Here is a 21,063-nt window from a genome sequence, read left to right on the forward strand (position 1 = left end):
TTACTTATTGCAATATCGAGTTGGACCAACGTGGTGATTACCATTCAAATCTACATAATACGGAACAGGGGAAAAGCCTTATGTGTGCATCAACAATTTAACGCTCTAGTCTATATTCCTAACTAATATTTCGAAAAGTATATATCCCTATCTAATATTTCAATATATATATATATATATATATATATATCCCTGACTAATTGCTCAGCAGGTGAACTTTGTGTTTTATTTGCAAATGTAATCCACATTTCATTCATGCATGTGTACATACATTTCATTTCATTTCCTCCATTCTCTTATTGAAGAAAATTCAGTAACCCTGCCAAATAAGACAGTTGTAAACTCCCACCATACCATTGGGCAACTTGAAGAGACCAATGACATCATGTACTTCTCAACGGAGATGTCTTTGTGGATAACCTCAAGCAATTGGCTTCAATACATACATTTTGCATGCATGAGAATCCATGGTGGCTGTCAAGTTTCCGGCGAGTGGTGTCTTCAATGTCTTGTGCTGCCAACAAACACAAATATATTACAAGGTATACATTCACCATACAAATGAACGCAATTGATCTCAATAAGTACCTCCCAAATATCTCTTGCTTCAGCAACACTGTTTGGAGGAATTCCGATGTCATCCCAATGGGCAGTAATTGAAATACGCCAAGGGCCTCGGTTGACTAGAAGTAGAGCTACTCGATAGCCTGTAAGAGGCCCTGCCCAAACCTGTTACAAATTACTTGCAAAGTCATTTTTTGCTCTTCTCAAGGGAGACAAACATATTATGCATCAGAAAATATATTAGGGCATCTTTACCTCAAGATCACCTTCAGACCTAACCTTTTTACCTTGAATGCCAGCTGAATCTGTTATACATGATGATTAAGTTGATTATTAGAACCACCCACACCGAATAATTCATCCGATAGGAAGAAAATGTCTGATGAGTTATAAATTGATGCAACTGTGAAATATCACCATTTGTCCCAAAATCTTAAGTTGATGAGAAGAGGTAGACTTTGTTATTTATATTTAAACACTCCTTCTCACGTATGGGCCATAACAAAATCACCCTTAATAAGTGGCCCAACAAGTGGAATATTTGATTAATCGCGTGAAGTATAGAGTCAGAGTTCGAACTCATGACCTCTGCTCTGATATCATGTAAAATCATCACTCATTGAGGGAGAGTGTTAAGACATAAATATAAATAATAAAATTTATTTCTTCCCCTCAGCTTAAGCTTTTTGGACAACTAGTGATTTCATATGGTATCAGAGCAGAGGTCTTGGGTTCAAATCTTGACTCTACACTTCACCCAATTAATTAAATCTTTCACCTATTGGGCCACTTATTAAGAGGGAGTCTGGCCCACACGTGAGGGGGAGTGTTAAGTCATAAATATAAATAATAAAATCTACTTCTTCCCATCAGTTTAAACTTTTAGGATAAATGGTGAATTCACAGCAATTACCTTGATTAACTGCAATGACCTCTTTATTGGCAACGATCTTCATTGTCTCTTTTGTCATATTCCTCACATCACAACCAAGGAGAAGGGGAGCCTGTAATACCACATGCATGAAAGCAAACAGGAGGTAAAATCCGCATTCATATTAACAGAGCATCAGTACAAAAAAAAAAAAAAAAAAATCTGCCAATACCTTGGAAATAGCCCATATACTAAAGTGAACTATATATTCATCCCTTGTCATCCCTCCATTTCCCACTTCAAGCATGTCAGGATCTATTCAAACTCAAGGAGATAAATACAATAAATTTCAGAAAAAACATGCACTATATGTCAAATTTCATTTTTTTATGAATTGATGTTGATGATTGATGTATAGGAGAATACTTACCATTCCAACCACCAGGCCTAGCAAGTTCTGCATATACTTCATTCATGTCTGCTCTGGAGACCATACTGGGGAAGAACAACACAAAATAAGTGATTTCCGATCAAGGATTTGAATAATCAATAAGAAACTCAACCAGAAACATGAAGATCAGCAAGGAAAGGTTAGGCTTGTATGGGATGCTGATGTATCCTTCAAGCCAATTCAAACCACTGATCATCAAGTTTGTACTGTTTGTGCAAGTTGTGGTTATACAGAGAGCAAGTGCCTTCGGAGAGACTCACAGGACTTGAAGGGCAGAGTCGTCGGATGTTTGGGGGGAGAGGGGTTGGATTTTAACATTATTCATTCAAATACAGACAAGATTGGTGAGATTTCTAAACCAGGAGTCATTGATGACTAATAGTTTTATTCAAGATTATGGGTTGTGATTTTACACAAAAACACAGATTACTATTTAATTAAAAGGCTCTCACTAAGGTGGGATCAACACCACTATACAAGTAGATTATGGGTTGTTGGATATAACTTTTGAAAGTTCAAAATATTCATGCCTAGAATGAGAGAGCAGTTTGTAGGAATAATTCTCATTAATTCGTAGCATAGATACAAGGCAGTATTTATAAATTACAGCAGAAGAAAATAAGGAAAGAATAAATTAAATGCTAACTTCTAAGGAAACTAAATCTCCTAGAACATTCACATATTTACAGCCAATATTCCCCTAGAATCCAGTAAAGTTGACCAGACAGATTTGGAAACTTTCCAACACTCCCCCTCAAGCTGGTCTAAAGATATCTTCCATGGCCAGCTTGGTGATTAAGTTTTGCAAACTGTTTCTTTGGCAGTCCCTTTGTAAGTATGTTTGCTACTTGCTCAGCTGTCGAGATATAGGGTAAACATATTACTCCACTATCTATTTTCTCCTTGATAAACTGCTTGTCCACCTCCACATGTTTTGTTCTATCATGAAGAACTAGATTGTGAGCAATAGCTATTGCAGCTTTATTAGCACAATACAGTTTCATTGGTAGTGAATTAGTAACCTTTAACTCTTCCAGTAATCTTTTAATCCACAGCACTTCACAAATTCCATGAGCAACAGCCCTAAACTCGGCATCTGCACTACTCCTTGCCACCACATTTTGCTTCTTGTTGCACCATGTTACTAAGTTTCCTCCAACAAATGTGCAATAGCCAGAAGTAGACCTTCTATCAGTGACACTTCCAGCCCAATCTGCATCAGTGTATATTTCAACTTGTAGATTCCCATGACCTCCAAATAATAAGCCTTTACCTGGAGTCCCCTTTAGATACCTTAGGATTCTATAAACTGCATCAAAATGCTCAGGTCCTGGTGAGTGCAGAAATTGGCTTACCACACTTGTTACAAAAGCTATGTCAGGACGTGTGTGAGAGAGATAAAGGAGTTTCCCTACCAATCTTTGGTATTGTTCTCTATTGGTTACTTCTTCAGGTTTAGCTAGTTGAAGTCTTAGGTTTGGCTCTATAGGTGTCTCTTGTTCTTTACACACTAGTAAGCATGTTTCTCCAAGTAAATCAATAACATATTTTCGTTGGGAAACAAAAATTCCTTTCTTTGACCTTGCAAACTCCATACCAAGAAAATACTTCTAGTTACCTAAGTCTTTGATCTCAAACTCCTTAGCAAGAATCTTCTTTAACCTCTCAAGCTCATTGCTGTCATCACCTGTCATAATAATATCATCAATATAGACAATAAGAATAGCTACTTTGCCTCCACCAGTGTGTCTATAGAACATAGTGTGATCAGCTTGACCTTAGCAGTAGCCGTGACTCTTTACCACCTTCCCAAAGCATTCAAACCAAACTCTAGATGATTGTTTGAGTCCATACAATGATTTCCTCAACTTGCACACCTTGCCTTTGCCACCTTTGCCTTCAAAGCCTGGTGGTAGATCCATAAAAACTTCATCCTCTAGGTCTCCATTTAAGAAGGCATTCTTCATAAGGGCCAGTTGGAGTGAACTGCTAGAGTGAGTAACACACGGATTGAGTTCATCTTGGCTACAGGTGGAAATGTTTCTTGGTAGTCAACTCCATATGTTTGAGTGAACCCCTTCGCCACAAGTCTTGCTTTGTACCTCTCTATACCACCATCTGCCTAGAATTTAACTGTAAATACCCATTTACAGCCAACAGTCTTCTTCCCCTCTGGTAGATCACTAATTTCCCAAGTGCCATTACCAATTAATACATTCATCTCTTCTTGAACAGCCAATCTCCATTCCAAGTGATCCAGGGCTTCCTGAATGGTTCTTGGAATAAACAGATGAGAAACACTTGATGTAAAGGCCTTATGAGTATCAAAGAGTCTATGATAGGATAGATGTTTGGCAATAGGATGTCTGGTACAGGTTCGAACTCCTTTCCTAAGGGCTATAGGCAGATCAAGATCAGCTGAATTATCAACAGAAAGAGTAGGAGAAGAAGAGGTACCTGGAGTATTTGAATGACCAACTTGTGGAGGTGATGATGATTGGCCTTGCTCCGGATTTGAAGAAAGATTTCTATTATTCTAACGATCTCTTCTTCTGGTATAAACACGAAGCTCAAATGAGGGAATATCTAGTAGTATTTCTCTCCCTGTTTGTGAATCACTCATGCCTTGTACCGGTACACTAGTATTTCCATTATTTTCACTAGGTAAAGTATCGGTTTCCTGACCTTTTAAAGGAGAAGTATGGATGTCAATGTCAAGGAAAACATTAGGGAGAGGTGTAGAAGTTTGCTAGAACTCATCTTCACTTTTCTCTTTCTTCCCCTGAAGATGGTTATGGTTAAAATAAGGTTGTTTTTTTAATAAAAACGACATCCATACTTATGTGAATTTTTTTTGTTATGGGATTAAAACATTTGAACCCTCTCTTATTAGGAGCATATCCGAGGAAAACACATTTTTCTGCTCTAGGATCAAGTTTGGATCGAAGATGGGTCGGTATATGAACAAAAACATTGCACCCAAAAACTTTTAGTTGCAAATATGATGTTATCCAACAAGTAGGGAAAATCTCCTTTAGGCAAGCTAAAGGTGTGATGTATTTTAAAACTCGAGTCGGCATCCTATTAATGAGATAACATGCAGTTAAAAGAGCATCACCCCATAAATATTTAGGAACATGCATAGAAAACAATATGGCTCGTGCAACCTCTAATAAGTGACGATTTTTTCTCTCGGCAATGCCATTGTGGGGTGTCACGACAAGTGGATTGATGTTGAATACCTTTTATGAAAGAAACATTCTTAAACATTTGTTAAAGTATTCAATACCATTGTCAGTTCTAAAAATACTGATTGTTGTTTGAAACTAATTTTCAACCATATTATAAAACTCCTTGAATATTTTTTCAACTTCAGATTTGTCACTCATCAAATACACCCAACACAACCGTGTATGATCGCCAATAAACATCACAAACCATTTTTTTACAGGTGCAATAATGATTTTTTAGGGACCCCAAACATCACTATGGATTAAATAAAAAGGTTTTGAAGCACGATAAATTTTTTATTTTTAAGTGTTTCGATGACTCTTGGATAAATGACAAGTATCACAATGAAGAGAGTTGCAATCCAAGGTTTTAAATAAGCTAGGAAACAAATGTTTTACATAGGGAAAACTAGAATGTCCTAGTCTAAGATGTCAAAGCATTATTTGTTCACGTACAGATATTGAACTAGTACTACTACTCAAACCCTGAGCTTGTTTATTGTTGAATAGGTTCTCATCGAAATAATAGAGTCCATCAATCATCCTAGCACTGCTAATCATCCTCCCCGAGAGTTGGTCTTGAAATTCACAATGGGAATCAAACAATATGACACGACAATTAGAATCCTGTGAGAGTTTACTAACAGAAAGCAGATTACAAGCAAGTGTAGGGACATGAAGGATTTTAGTTCGATTTTCTCAGATATTTGGATAGAACCTATTCCAACAATGGATGCAAAACTCTCATTTTGCAATTCTAACCTTTTTATTACCAGGACAAGGGTGATAAGATTGAAACAATTGTGAAGTAGTAGTCATATGATCGGATGCACCAGAATCAATAATCCATGGTGCAAGAGCTAAGCCACAAGAGAAGGCACTAGAGATATCACCTGTTTGGCCCAAGGAACCAGTAGGAGGACCGGATGTAGGAGTGGATTTCAGCAATTGAAGAAGGTGATCCACCTGCTTAGCACTCAGGAAATTAGCATTGGCTTCATTGGCTTTAGGGACTGTATAGTTGCTTCCAGATTTACTACTCTTCCAGTTTGCTGGCTTTCCATGGAGTTTCCAGCAAGTCTCTCGAATGTGGCATGGCTTATTACAGTAATCACACCATACTCGAGGCTTTTCTTCAAACCTCCGTTGGTTAGAATAAGGCCATTGTGCAGAAACATTGGCAGTGGCCAAATATGTGCTAGTAGCACCATAAGGAGCAGGGTTGGCAGCAACTAATGTAGAAGTCTCCACGGTTTCATCCTCCTTTTTGTTCATCATGACATTCCGACGACAATCTTCTCGTCGCGCTTCAGAAAATATCTCCCCGAGTGGAGGTAGCGGCTGTCTCCCTAGAATCCTTCCCCTGACTTCATCAAATTCACCATTAAGTCCAGCCAAGAATTTAAAAATTCTGGCATTCTCCACCATCTTCCTATTGTGATTGCAATCATCAGGATTTTTCCATTCATAATCATTGAATAAGTCTAAATCCTGCCATAGTCCCTTAAGAACATTGAAATACCTTGTTACATTGCCTTCTCCTTGGTGAGTATTGCTGATCTTTTGCTGCAATTCATATATCTGAGAGTAATTTCCAAGGTTAGAGTACATCTGACTAACATTGTCCCAGAGTTCCTTTGCAGTAGAATAGAACATGTAATTTGCGCTAATCTCTTCGTCCATAGCATTCACAAGCCACGCCATCACCATGGAATTCTCAGCATCCCATACAACATAGGATGGGCTTGTTTTCTCAGGCTCCTAGTTTCACTAGTTAGATACCCTATCTTCCCTCTCCCTCGAATATAAATCCGGACTGATTGTGACCACCGCAGGAAGTTAGCCTCCTTCAGTCGTATGTTGGTGATTTGGACAGAGTATGCTTCAGAATGGGTAGTTTTTGGTTCAGGTTTGATTTCGGGTTGGGCCTAGTTTGAAGTATCAACCATGGTGAAAGGTTTGACAGCAACAGAAGAGAAGGGCAGAGATGAAGAAGGAAGAAAACCCAAGAGATTAGGGTCAAATTTGAGCCGCCAGAGAAATTAGGGTTTTAGACGAATCAGAACCAGAGTTGCTCTGATACCATCTAGAATGAGTGAATAGTTTGTAGGAATAATTCTCATTAATTCGTAGCATAGATACGAGGCAGTATTTATAAATTATAGCAGAAGAAAATAAGGAAAGAATAAATTAAATGCTAACTTCTAAGGAAACTAAATCTCCTAAAATATTCACACATTTACAGCCAATATTTTTTTTTTATAAGTAATAAGTTATTTCATTAATAAAAGTAGGCATAGTCCAGGTACACTAGAAGTATACATGTGATTACACCTATTTAAGCACTAGGAACAGTTACAAGGAAATCATGGAAGCTGCGACCATTCCAATCAAGAGCAATGGCCCACAAAAACAAAGTCTTCCAGAAAAAACTCCTAAACTCTTCCAAGGAACGTTCATGGTCCTCAAAGAGTCTCTCGTTTCTTTCATTCCAAATACACCAGAAAATACATATAGGAACCATCTTCCACACGGCTGCAATCTGTGGTGTCCCTGTAATCCCTCTCCAGCTTGCTAACAAATCAACCACCCTACCCGGCATCACCCATGCTATACCTGTTCTACTGAGAAAATAAGTCCAAATATCTTGGGCAAACTCACAGTGTAAAAGTAAATGGTCCACCGTTTCACCACTATTTCTGCACAAACAGCACCAGTCCATAATAATAAGGCCACGTCTTCTAAGATTCTCAATGGTCATGATCTTCCCTAGAGCTGCCGTCCAGACAAAAAATGCAGCCTTTGTAGGTGCTTTAGTCCTCCATATATTCTTCCAAGGGAAGTTGTGCCTTTGATGCATAGTAATAGAGTCATAAAAAGAGCATACCGAGAATTTCCCTTTTCTAGAATGTCGCCATTCCATCATATCTTCCGTTGTGACAACAATAGAAATGTTGTACAGCATATTCAGAAATTCCACCAGCACCGTCACTTCCCAGTCATGTGCATCTCGAGTAAGGCTGATGTTCTACTCCTGTGAACCTTGATTAATAACCCGCAAATCGGCCACCATAGCTTCTTTTTCCCGTGCAATTCTAAAAATCATAGGATAAGCATCCTTCAAGGCCGTGTCTCTCAACCACACATCTTGCCAGAAATTAATCCTACTACCATCCCCCAAACCCAGCCGAATATTACTAACAAAGGAGCACCAACCTTTTCGTCTATACTTCCATAGCCCCACACCATACGTCCCCCTCCCCTCTTTAGAGCACCAACCCCCCCTTTCACTACCATACTTCATGTCAACCACCCCTAGAATCCAGTAAAGTTGACCAGACAGATTTGGAAACTTTCCAACATCATGGTGTGTGCAAAGCAAGGGGTTCATAGAGTTTGGGTGAGACTTGATAGAAATATGGCAACACATTTAGTGTTAGCTAGTGGACAATGTCACAGCCCTTGTCTATGAAGTATTTGCCAAGGGTCTATTCCGACCATTGTCCTATGGTCACTCAGCTCACAGCTGCCCCAGATTTTGCTCCTTATGGCCCTATTCCATTTTGATTTCAAAGAATGTGATGTAGTCATAATGAATTTAAGAAATTGGTTGAAGAAAGTTGGTGTCAACCTTCTGATGGCAAGGGCTGGTTAGACTGGTATCCAAGCTGAAAAGGTTGAAGAATTGTCTAAAGGGCTGGGATGAGGATTGTTTTGGTAAGGTTGGGAAGAAGTTGCAGCAGCTTGAAGATGAGATTATGGAGTTAGAGGTAGGCCTGTTTAAAAACTACTTGAGGGAGATGGAAGACAAGCTTGTGCGAACCAAGGTAGAGTTTGGTACTTGTGTTCTTCAAGAAGACATGGTGTTGGATGATGGTACAGCTCTTAACTCTCCTTTAGGGATTCATGACCGGGTTGCTTTTCTGAGCTGTTATCTTCAGTGGCCCAGTTTCTAACTATAAATTGGCTTCTATCTTCCTTCTTTGGTAACTGACACAGATAATGAAAGTTATGCAGAATGCCTTTGGTGGTGGAGCTTGGGAGGATTTGAATGCATTCCTATGGATAGTGGACCAGGACCGAATGGTTTTTGCTCCAGTTTCTTTCTTAGTTGTTGTTATTCTTGTGGAGGATTTATTGGAGGCGGCTAGGAATTCTTGGTGGTCCTCCCTTCCAGATTTCTATTCTTCCTCTTTCGTGGTCACCTAAGACTTTCTTCTATTCTTCATAAACTGATTTCGTAACATATTTGAGAATATTTCTCTTACTTAAGAGTTAGTCCATAGCATTAACAAGATTTTTTTTGTAAGTAAAAGATATTTTCTTAATTCTGAAATAGGCATAGCCGAAGATGGAAAGTATACAAGAGAATACACCTAGTTAGGAACTAGAAGTAGATACAAGGAAATCATGAAGGCTAAGACCATTAATATCTATAGCTATGGCCCACATAAATAAAGTCTTCTAGAAAAAACTTTTAAGTTCTTCCAGAGACCGCTCCCGATATTCCTTTTCCTCCAAATACACCATGGTAAACAAATGGGAGCCATCTTCCACATAGTTGCAATCTGTGGGATAGACTTGAGCCCTCTCCAACTAGCTAGCAGATCAACCACCCTCCCAGACATAACCTGTGCTAGTCCCACTCTACCGAAAAAATCATTCTATTAGGCCCTAGCAAACTCAAAATGTAGAAACAAACGATTCACTGTTTAGTTAGAAGCAGCAATTCGATGGTTAAGGTGGCTGCGGCTAAAGCCTATGATCAGCTGGAGTGGAAGTTCTTATTCTATGTTTTGGAGATGTTTGTTTTTCAACATTGAGGATGAAATTGGTGTTTACTTGTCTCCTCTGAAATGATGAATGGGACATACTAGGGTTTCTTTAATTCGTCAAGGGCAATTAGACAAGGTGAACCTTTGTCTTCCTACCTTGTTATCCTTGCAGAGGAGGTTAAAGTCGCTTGTGGCATCAAGCCTTTGAAGATAAGAGAATAAGAGCTTTGCATTGCCCTAGAGGCTGGCCTTTGGTCTCACTTCAGCTTTATGCTGACGATTTGGTGGTTTTCTGGATGGGTCTAAGTCTTCCTTGAAAGCATTTTATGAGGTTCTTCGTGAATATGAAGATGTTGCGTCAGCTGGTTAATAAGGCCAAATCTGTCATTTTTCCTTCCATAGTTTCTGCTAGTAGGGAATCCATTGTTGTTAATGGTTTTAGAGATGCCCTTTTCCTTGTACACACCACAAGGTACTTTTGCATGTTGGTAGGTTGAAATTGCATATGTTGGAACCTCTAATTCAGAAAATCAAGAAGTTGTGAACCTTCCTCTTCACTTGCTTTCAGTCCTGAACATTCCTGATAAGGTGTTGCAGGAAGTATCAAAGCTGTTTTCTAATGTTTTTTCTGGCGAGGATCTTGTCAAAGAAAAGTGGGTTGTGATAAGGCATGCAAGCCTGTGGAGCAAGGGGTTTGGGTCTCAAAAAGATTTTTGAGGTGAAAAAGGCTTTGCACATGAAGCTGTCCTGAAATGACTGGCAAGATTCTTGCTAATTCTTTGAGTCTTAAAGGTGGTGTTGATAAACCAGTCTGGATGGACTCTTAAGGGTGGTCTCTTTCAACTAAATTCTTGGCAGAGGTCTCATCGTGATGGGAAATCCGTGGAGTGGAGTGGAGTGGAGTAGTTGGGTTTGGTGTAAGTAATCGCCTCCTAAGATATCAATCTTTATGTGAAAAGGTTTTTATAAAGTTCTTCCTTTTGATTCTCACATATAGTGGCTGAATATTTCATTATCATCCAAGTGTGACTGCTGCTTGGGTCAGGGAGTGGAGTCTTTGGACCATGTTCTATTGAATGGTGACATTGTCGAATTTGTTTGGAGATTTATTGCAGATCTATGGTACATAAGAATTAACCTCAGCAAGGTTGGTCAGCTCAAGTGTTGAATGTATCATAAATTACCTTCCCCAATTCCCTGGTCTTTATGACTAAGGAGATGTAAGGCTCATATGGAGGGTTCTAAGGAGGAGAAGCTTGCTGTATGTTTCAGAATCAAAGCTCTGTGCCCGAGCTTTATGATCAACATTTCTAAGGTTGGCATTATGAATAGGGTAGATTCATATTTACTTCAGCAACGCGAGATTTATTGCATTCCTGCTTCTCTTCTTGTGCAGATTTTAAGTTGGCAAAGACCGAAACAGGCTGGATTGAACTCAATGTAGATGGGAGCAGTTATGTGATCCATGCTCTCGAGGGGGTGCTGATGGTAGTTTCTTGGCTGCATCCTCTTCTTTCTATGGTCTTTGTTCTCATGATATGGCTGAGATCAGAGCTATATTGGATGTATTACTTTTATAACTCGAGTTACAGCTGTATTATGTAGAGTTTGAATTTTATTCTCGGTTGCAGTAAATTGGCTGCTGGGTAAAGGCTATGTGCACTGGCCAATGCTTGATTTCCTGGAACAGATTTTTACTTGTCAAAAGTTAGTTGCACAGTTAAGGCACATATATGGGGAGATAGATTAGGTTGCCGATTTCCTAGCCAACTTGAGAGCATGCGGTAGTTCTCAGGAGTTTCTGGTTTTTATTAAGCTTCCAACAGAGACGAAAGGGTGCTTGGTGGTTGATCAGTCTCACTTACCATGCTTGGGATGTAAATAAGTTTTTTTTTTTTTTTTTGGTATAGTTTGTGGTTTCTACAGCTGTCTCAATTGCATTTTGGTTGAGATTTGCAATGGTGTTTACTTCCGCCAAACGAGACTGATGCAATGATAGTTTCTGTTCAGAGAGAGAGAGAGAGAAGCATGAAGTTATTGTACCTTTCCCAGTTATCAGCAATGTCGTTAGTGGTTCTCCAGCTATTTCCTACCTTATAACCCCATAGAGCAGGGTGCAAGTCTCCCCTATTAATTAAAATCCAGAATAATCAGTTAGGGAGTGGCTTTTCCATCTAATTTTAAAAATAGGAGAAGACGATGGAGAAAAGCCATACTTAGAGACATAGGAATTACCATTCACATAGTGAGAAAAAGATAGGGCGGCCTGCTTTCATTAGTGCCCGGGTCATCATGGGGTATCTGAAAGAAGAAAAAATATCTTATACTCTAATATCTCGATGTCAGAGTGTATATGCAGCAATTCACAAAGTAAGGAAAAGATAGGGCGGCCTGCTTTGGTGTCATTCTAATTATATTACCTAACTGTTGGCTTTGATCCATCATTGTTACAGTTATCATACTTCAAATAATCAATACCCTGCAAACAAAGTTCATTATTGCAAGATTTGTTAGTAATGAAAGCAAATTAAGAACAGAAACTCCCCACTTATTTTCTATCCTTGTTTCCTTTGTGGGTAGGTGTGACCAAGCGAATTGAGAAGTTATTTCAAGCTTTTTGATGGGATGGAATTGGGGAGAAGGCCAAGTTCCACTTGATCAGTTGGAACAAAGTTTGCTCCCCAATTTATAATGGAGGATTTGGGGTTCGTAATTTGAGGATTTTTAACAAAGCTCTTCTTGGGAAATGATTGTGGAGGTACCTGGAACAGGACTTTTTGGAGGGAGGTTATTGACTTCAAATATGGAAGTGGTTAAGGGGGTTGGTGCTCTAAGAAGGTGAGGGGTGCGTATGGAGTGGGTTTATGGAAAAACTTTAGGAAGGGCTGGAAGAGTTTACAATTCTTGTATGTTTTGCAGTTGGAGAGGGATCCAGAATCATGTTTTGGCAAGATACTTGGCGTGGTGACCTCGCTCTCAAGATAGCATTCCCTTCCCTTTCTCGTATAGCTTCTGATCAGGAGGCCACGGTGTTGGACCTTTGGAGGCCTAATGGGAGCAAGAAGTTCACTGTTTGGTTTTTTTATAAGGTCTTGACATCCAGTCATCCTTCTTTTCCTTGGAAGTGTATTTGGAAGAGTAAGGTGCCTTCCAAAGTTGCTTTCTTTATTTGGATTGCCAGTCATGGATCGGTGATACATGTGTACAAAAGAATGGTGAATCTCTAGAGCATATATTATTGCATTGTGAGGCGGTGGCTAGAGAGATTTGGGATGAGATTTTCAGTAGATTGGATATCGCATGGGTAATGTTAGGGAGGGTGGTGGATCTCCTAGCTTGCTGGAATGATCGTCAAGGTTGTCCCCAGGAAGCTGCAGTTTGGAGAATGTTTCCTTTGGTCTCTTTTTTAATAGGTAAAAGTAAAATTTTATTGATATAAGAGGCATTGCCCAGGTACACTAGTAGTATATAATGAACATACCTAATTACATCGAAGCACTAGTGAGAGTTACAAGCAAATCATGAAAGTTGTCCATACTACAAATAATGGCCGAAGCCCAAGAAAGTAAAGTATTGTAAAAAACTCGTTTCAGCTCATCCACAGAATGCTCCATGTCTTCAAAGCCCCTCTTGTTTCACTCCAGCCACAAGCACCACATAATGCAGTGAGGGATCATTCTCCACACAGCAGCGATGTGGGCATTTCCCTCAATACCTCTCCAGGAGCACATGACATCCCTAACTTTTCCAGGCATGACCCATGCCAACCCTATCCTATTAAAGATCACATTCTATAAACACCGGGCCACTTCACAACGTAATAAAAGATGATCAACTGCCTCCCCATCACTCTTGCACATAAAGCACCAATCTGAAATAACGAGACCGCATTTTCTCAAATTATCCGAGGTGAGAATCTGCCCAAGAGATGCAGTCCAAACGAAGAAAGCAATCTTGGAAGGTACCTTGCACGTCCACATAGCCTTCCAAGGATAGCTATGATCATTAGAAAATCCCAAGAGAGCCTTATAAAAGGAGCGCACCGATAATTTTTTATTTCCACTCAGATTCCACAACAGCCTAACCCATACTTAGACTCTATCACTTCTCTCCATAAGCCCTCTCCTTCCCTATGATACCTCCACAACCATTTCCCCAAAAGTGCTTTGTTGAAGACCCTTACATTACGCACCCTCAACCCACCTTGGTGAGCAAACTTTATCCCAACCCACAAGATGGAACTTAGTTTCCTCCACAAAGAAAGTTACGGAAAGTTTTCTCAATACAAGAAGCCACACTTGCAGGTATCGAGAATAAGGATAGAAAATAAGAAGGGAGATTAAATAAAGTGTTCTTAATGAGAGTCAATCTACCACCCTTGGACAAATATATCCGTTTCCACTCGGCCAATCTTCTTTCAGTTTTTTCTAACACACCATCCCAAATAGATTTTGTCTTGAACGCAGCCCCCAATCCACCTACAGGAAACATTTCAAACTTCAAGAAATTTACCTTCAGGCCTGAAATCGCTTCAAAACAAAGTAATACAACCCTCAAGTACTGCATATGATCATTGTCCGGCTCACAAAACAGCAACGTGTCATCGGCAAATAATAAGTGAGGTATAGTAACACCTCCTACCGAGAATCAAGCAATAAAGCCTCTATTAACAGATGCGCTCACCATATGACTCAATGCATCCATAATAATGACACACAGCAAAGGAGAGAGGGGATCCCCTTGTCTTAATCCCCTAGAGCTGTTAAATAATCCTTCTGGTGCTCCATTCACCAAAACTGAGTAGCGAACCGTAGTTATACAATGCCTAATCCATGAAATCCATCTCTCCCCGAAGCCGCATCTCCCAAGTAAATAACACAAAATCCTAATTAACGTGGTCATAGGCCTTCTCCATGTCCAGCTTATACAAGAGTCCGGGTGTACCCTCCTTGAGTCTACAATCTAGGCATTCGTTGGCAATCAACACTGAATCCAAGATTTGTCTCCCCTTCACAAACAAGTTTTGAGGTTTTGATATAATACTACTCAAAACCTTACTTATGCGATTGGCAAACACCTTTGAAATAATCTTATACACCCCATTAATGAGACTAATAGGCCGAAAATCTTTCACCTCCACTGCCCCAACTTTCTTAGGGATAAGAGCAATGAAATACGCATTAATGCTTTTTTCAAATCTATCAAAAGTGTATAACTCTTGAAAAACCTGCATAATATCCTCCCTCACCACGTCCCAATAATCATGATAAAAGGCCATCGAAAACCCATCCGGCCCCAGGGCTTTATCCTTGGCCATCCCATGAAGCACTCGAAGAACCTCCTCTGCTTCAAAAGGTCTCTCCAACCTCAAAAGGCATACCATCCAATTTGGGTCTCCACGGGGATTTTTCAGCAAGTAGATCTTCATAAAAAGTGACAATATGGTTCTTAATAGCACCATAATCAGAGTATACCTGTCCCTCAACCTGAAGCACCTCGATAGCATTATTCCTACGGTGAGAATTAGCCAACCAATGGAAAATTTTCATACAACGGTCCCCTTCCTTCAACCAAAGGTCTCTTGACTTTTGTCTCCACGAAATTTCCTCCATTAGTAACACCTTCTCCAACTCCAAAGTGATAGCTAGTTTCCTACAAGAGTCCTCTACAGAAAGAGGAGCACTCACCTCCATTTCCTCGAAGTCCTTTAAATCCTCCATAAGAGACCTTTTTTTTTACTATTAATGAGTCTGAAGACTTCAACATTCCACCTCTTCAAATTCCTCTTCAGTGCTTTAAATTTCCCAGCCAAGATAAAGCTGGGTGAACCCTCAAAAGAGTACGAGGTCCACCACGACCTCACTTTCTCTACAAAACCCTCTACTTTCAGCCACATATTTTCAAACTTAAAGTATCGTTTACCCTCGCAAATGCCTCCACAATCTAATACAATGGGGAAATGGTTCAAGCAAACTCTATCCAGCCTCTTCTGTAACACGGTAGAGTGATGTGCCTCCCATGAAGGAGACACCAAAAATCTGTCCAAACGAGACCACGCCCAATTATTAGACCAAGTGTGCACGCCACCAACAAGTGGTAAGACCAAATCCACATCAAAAATAAATTCAGAAAATTCATTCATTGCCAAGCTATGCCGGACTTCTCCCGATCTTTCACTAGGAAATCTAGTGACATTAAAGTCACCACCAATGCACCATGGTAAGTTCCACCAGCTACCCAAACCCGCTAACTCCTTCCACAAGACCTTCCTATGTGTGTCCATGTTTGGACCATACACACCAATGAAAGCCCAACAAAAGTCGTCCTCCACATTTCTAAACGAACACTACCATATAATTTCCAACACACTCCTCAATAGACTCAACCACCCTCGAATCCCACATAATAAGGATGCCCCCGGATGCTCCCACCGAGTCAAGATACACCCATCTCACGAATGGACAGCCCCAAATGCTAGTGATGAAGCTACGATCGATGAATTCCATCTTGTTTCCTACAAACAAACAATATCCAACTTCCATTGACGTAAGAGATTCTTCACCTGCATACGCTTATTGGGATCATTAAGACCCCAAATGTTCCAAGAGAGAATTCTAGGCTTCATAGGGAGAAATAGCCTTTCCCTTGGATCTTCCCTTGCTAGTACTCCCCTCCCTTCCGTCGTAATTGATTGAACAAGTAAGACGTTTCAGCCCTCTCTTTTTCCTAGAAGCAAATTTAGGGGATTGGATCCGACCCTCCTCAATGGTGATAAGTAATGCCCTGAATTGCTCCTCAAACCCATCGTAAGAGATCCCCACACGCTCTTGAATATTCTTCACTTTTTGAACCACCCAGTCCAATGGTGAGCCTCCCAATGTAAGCAAGGTAGACAAGGTGCATAGTGGCTCGGGGTCCACCTCGACCTCCCTGTGTACCAACTGAAGCATGTAATTCATGTCCTCTGCCCCCCACTACTGTCTCTTGGACTGGTTGAGACTGCCCAGAGGCCCTCGCCGGAGAAGAGAGCACCTAAGCCTCCTCCTCTGCCCCCACTACCGTCACTTGGACTGGTTGAGACTGCCCAGAGGCCCTCACCAGAGAAGAGAGCAACTGAGCCTCCTCCCTGCTACCCATCGGCACTGTCTATGTGTGTTGTGCCGGAGATCCCACGTCTGCCGATGAGATAACGTTAAGATCCATTTCTAGATTGACTGTCGGCAACTCCTCGATCACCCTCTGAGCCACTGTCAATGATTCCTTAGTCATTCACGGTCCCGATGGGTTGACTGGCTCCTGACCTGTGGTCCTCGACACCTGTGGTCCTCCATCGCCATCAAAGAGCTCCTTTGTACCACCGTAGTCATTTCGTGACTCCAATGGGTGTCTCGCGGGTCCAATGGATACCTCAATTCCTTCTCCGGCGACGTTGGCTGATTCCCGCTGGTAGAAGTCCCCACCTCTCCACCCTCCCTGACCCTCCACACAAGCTGGGTTTCAGCCCTAAACTTTTCTTTATTTTTCAACCCCCTCCACACGGCCCATTAAGTTTGGGTCTAGCCCAGCCTTATGATGCCTTTGGTTTGGACCTAGCCTCACTCCACCCCCGTTAACTTGGTTTGGACCCAAATTCATGTGCTTGGAGCCTGGCCCATCCTCATTTAGAAACACTCAGATCTCATTTCCCATGCCCTTTTCAATACCCAAGCCCATTACGCCCCTCCTCAACGCACTGTATTAGAGCTTCAACCTTCTCTTGTATATCCGGCAACTGCATTTTCATTTCTAGGAAGGTACTGTGCACGTCTTCCTCTACCAGTCCCATGACAGGCTTGCCACCTCCACCTCTCCAATATGCACTTGCTTTCCCAGAGGTAAGTGGAGCCTTTCCATCCCTGTCGGCACAATCTGTTGCACTAGCTCCATGATTCAGGACCTTCTGCTACACTAGAACCTCTCTATACGACCGACTTTGAGGATGGTTCATTTGTGTCTTATGTGGTGTATTTGGCTAGAAAGGAATGATAGATACTTTGAAGACACTTTGTAGGAACTTCGAAGGCTTTTTGTGCACACTTTATCGCTTTGGTTTTCTGCTATTGTACTCAATGGAACTAGTGCTTCATGATTTTCTTGTTTCTTTTTCTGGTTCCTAGAATGTAGTGGGTGTTTTCTTTTGTATACTCCTTATGTATTTGACAACGACTATTTCATTCTCATTAATAAAGTTATTTTTACCTATAAAAACAAAACAAAACTTTCATCATTGACAACTACTACGGACAAAGGCACAAAGTAAACATTGGATCCACTTAAAGAAAATGAAAACTAAATTTCCTACCCATGAAGTAAAGGTTTTGGCATCTTGCTCCTCATGACCAAGTGAACCAGGCATAGTTTTGCTGCAAGTATAATAGCTGCAAAGTGGAGATGAATGCATTTGTTGTCTTACTTCTTGAAAGAATTAGTTTATATCAATATGGAACAATAATCAGGCAGCATGAATTTGGATTAGGGTGTAGGAGAGTCATGTTACCCTGCATCTGAGTAGATCCCCAGCTTAAGGCCCTTGCTGTGAACATAGTTCGCAAGGGCTTTTATGCCAGATGGAAATGTTAAGTTCTTAGGCACTAGATTACCCTGCAAAGTAAAATCTAATATTTATTTACACTATAACTTCACCACAAAAACTTCAAAATGTTTATCACCCTTAATTACTTCAATAACCCAAAATGTGAGGGAAATCATACCTTTCCATCACGAGCTATTTCTGCCCAGCAATCATCTGGAAAAGTAATAAGTAACAGTATGCTTAGCCTCTTGGTTTTTTTTTTTTTTTTTTTTGGATTGGCACCAGATATCCGGAACAAATTCCCAACTAATCCCAAGGGTGCATAAGACCTCGGCAAGGAGTTTCCCGTAAGCCACAAGGGCATCTCAGATAATTCAAAGGGAAATTCTCCTAATCTGATGGCTCCTAGAAATTGTTTGCACCCAAGGGTTTGAACCTTAGACCTGGAGGAAGCATACCACCAAGACCAAGGCTCTAACCACTTGAGTCAACCCCTAGGGTTTCAGCCTCTTGTTGCTAAGTTTCATAATGAAAGAGAGACAATAGAATATGATTGCTACATACCAATATTAACATATGTATATCCAAGCATAGAAAGACCAGAGGAGATGAGAGCATCAGCTGTCAAACCAAGAAACAAGAGCTCTTATGAGTTGATATCACCCACCTTGATAGATGCAGTTAGTCGTTGTGCTATCTAAACTTGTTTTTATAAGGACCAATGGGCTATCTAACTTTGACAGGACTCATAAAGTAAGAGAGAGGTGAGGGAAAGCTAAGTTCCTTTTCTGAGGATAAAAATTCAAAAATTGGGAAAAAATGGGGCGTAGATGCTAAATCACTTGTTCCAAATACTTATAATAGGAAGACATAAATTTGATTATTCCAACTATATTCTAACAATCATCCACACGTGTGGCCAGACTCTCTACGTAAGTAGGCACAACATGTGAAGTATTTCATTAATTTGAAATAAAGAGTGGAGTCAGGGTTCGAATTCAAGATCTCTATTCTCATACTATTGTTAAATCCATAATTGTTCCAAAGTTTAAGGTAAAAAGATAAATTTAATTATTTCAATAGAACTTGGGTAGTAAACTGACCGGTTTCTTTGATCATTTTCTCATCTATTTTGCAGCCGAAGTGATTCCAACTATTCCAGCTGCAAAAGAAGAAAATGCTCAGTCCCATGTCCCTCTCTTTATTGCTAAGCCTTTTTCTTTTAGCTCGGTCAATGCCTCATTAAGCTAATGGAAAAATTGTTCTAGTTAGACGTTAAGAGCATTCATCCAATAATAATCACAAGTAAATAAACAAAAGCTGAACAAATCTCTCGACAGAATCCCGGATCCCCAATAAGATAAAATCTGATGGAAGTGCGTATTGGTCTACGTTGATATTCAGCTATTTTGTGCAGGAGGAGATTTTGATCTGATCTGACCAAGTTTTTCATTTGGTCATTTCTCAGTCAGACCAACCAATAAAAGCAAAGTAAGAAACAACAGCAATCAAACTGAGAGAAAGAATGCTCATTAAAAGAGGGGGAAAATAAGAGAAAGAAAGGAAGAAAGACAAAAGTAAGAGAGAGGCAGTATATATATGTTATATGGTGTGACGCACGCAGTACCCCATGGGAGGAGTCAAGCCAAGCCCATTGGCAAGCAGATTTCGTCTGAGTCTCTCTCTGTAGTACTCGTACTTGCTATTCTTAGGCAACATCAACCCGGCTGTTCTTGATGTTGCAGAAACACCCGCAATGGCTGAAGACAACGACCACAACATCAATACAAGAATGCACACACCCCTACTCTCCATCTTCATTGCTTCTCCACCCGTTCCCCGCACTTACTCCGCCTATAAACGAAAGCTCTATCCTTGTCCTAATGAAAACAGTGGCAGTGTCGGAGAATTATGGAAATATTTCTGAGGATAAGTCGATGACTCGATTGACCGCGTTTATTCTCAGTGGTCCTGTGGATAAGGATTAAGAGCATTAGATCATTGGTATTGGATTACTCAGATATCTTTTTATCTTTAAATTTAACAAATATCATTCATATTTACTCTACATTAAATTAGTTAAATTGTTTTCATCCAAACTATGAGCTACAGTAAATCCATTCTTCTTTTTAAATATGAAAAGAACTATAACAAATCTAAAAATATTTTCTTAGATTATTATATTATAGATATGAGATTTTTTTCATATGAGATTTTACCATCTATATACATATGATATTATTATATTATAGATTGTTAGATTGTGAAAATAAAAAGGAATATGATTTGTTGGAAGTTCTTGAAGATTATGAAAATAAAATAAAAATTAATTAAAAAACATAAATAATAAAAAATAATAATATTTTATTATTATAGAAAGTGTGATGACTAATCCAATGTAGACTTCAAGTTTTGAATGATTAGTTAAAATTGAAAAAGTTATATATTAGTCAAAATTTGAAGAATAAAATAGTCAATTCAATGCTAATGCTCTTAGCATTGGTCTATGTATATATATATGTAAAGTTATATTTGCATAATATAACTTTAAAATCCTCTACATTGACTTATACATATCCAAATATTTAGCTACCTATGAA

The 21,063-nt window shown here is 39.8% G+C and overlaps 2 protein-coding genes across 2 annotated transcripts; both read right to left on the reverse strand.

Annotated features, from left to right (window-relative positions):
- Positions 1 to 207: 207 nt before the first annotated feature.
- LOC109019945 (alpha-galactosidase 1-like) lies at positions 208 to 20,415 on the reverse strand. The gene is made up of 15 exons (XM_019002356.2): positions 20,091 to 20,415; positions 19,567 to 19,625; positions 19,028 to 19,084; positions 18,642 to 18,676; positions 18,428 to 18,531; positions 18,233 to 18,308; positions 12,312 to 12,370; positions 12,127 to 12,192; positions 11,935 to 12,018; positions 1,866 to 1,930; positions 1,668 to 1,750; positions 1,478 to 1,568; positions 820 to 869; positions 589 to 729; positions 208 to 514 (listed from the first exon to the last, which is right to left on the reverse strand). The coding sequence occupies exons 1-15, from the start codon at positions 20,282 to 20,284 to the stop codon at positions 422 to 424; spliced, it is 1,257 nt and encodes a 418-aa protein (XP_018857901.1). The 5' UTR covers positions 20,285 to 20,415; the 3' UTR covers positions 208 to 421.
- Positions 4,350 to 7,377, reverse strand: LOC109020027. Its single transcript, XM_019002446.1, has 2 exons — positions 6,639 to 7,377; positions 4,350 to 6,548 (listed from the first exon to the last, which is right to left on the reverse strand). The coding sequence occupies exons 1-2, from the start codon at positions 6,824 to 6,826 to the stop codon at positions 5,861 to 5,863; spliced, it is 876 nt and encodes a 291-aa protein (XP_018857991.1). The 5' UTR covers positions 6,827 to 7,377; the 3' UTR covers positions 4,350 to 5,860.
- Positions 20,416 to 21,063: the final 648 nt, after the last annotated feature.

Source organism: Juglans regia, chromosome 6, assembly GCF_001411555.2.
Source record: "Juglans regia cultivar Chandler chromosome 6, Walnut 2.0, whole genome shotgun sequence".
NCBI classification, from domain to species: Eukaryota; Viridiplantae; Streptophyta; class Magnoliopsida; order Fagales; family Juglandaceae; genus Juglans; species Juglans regia.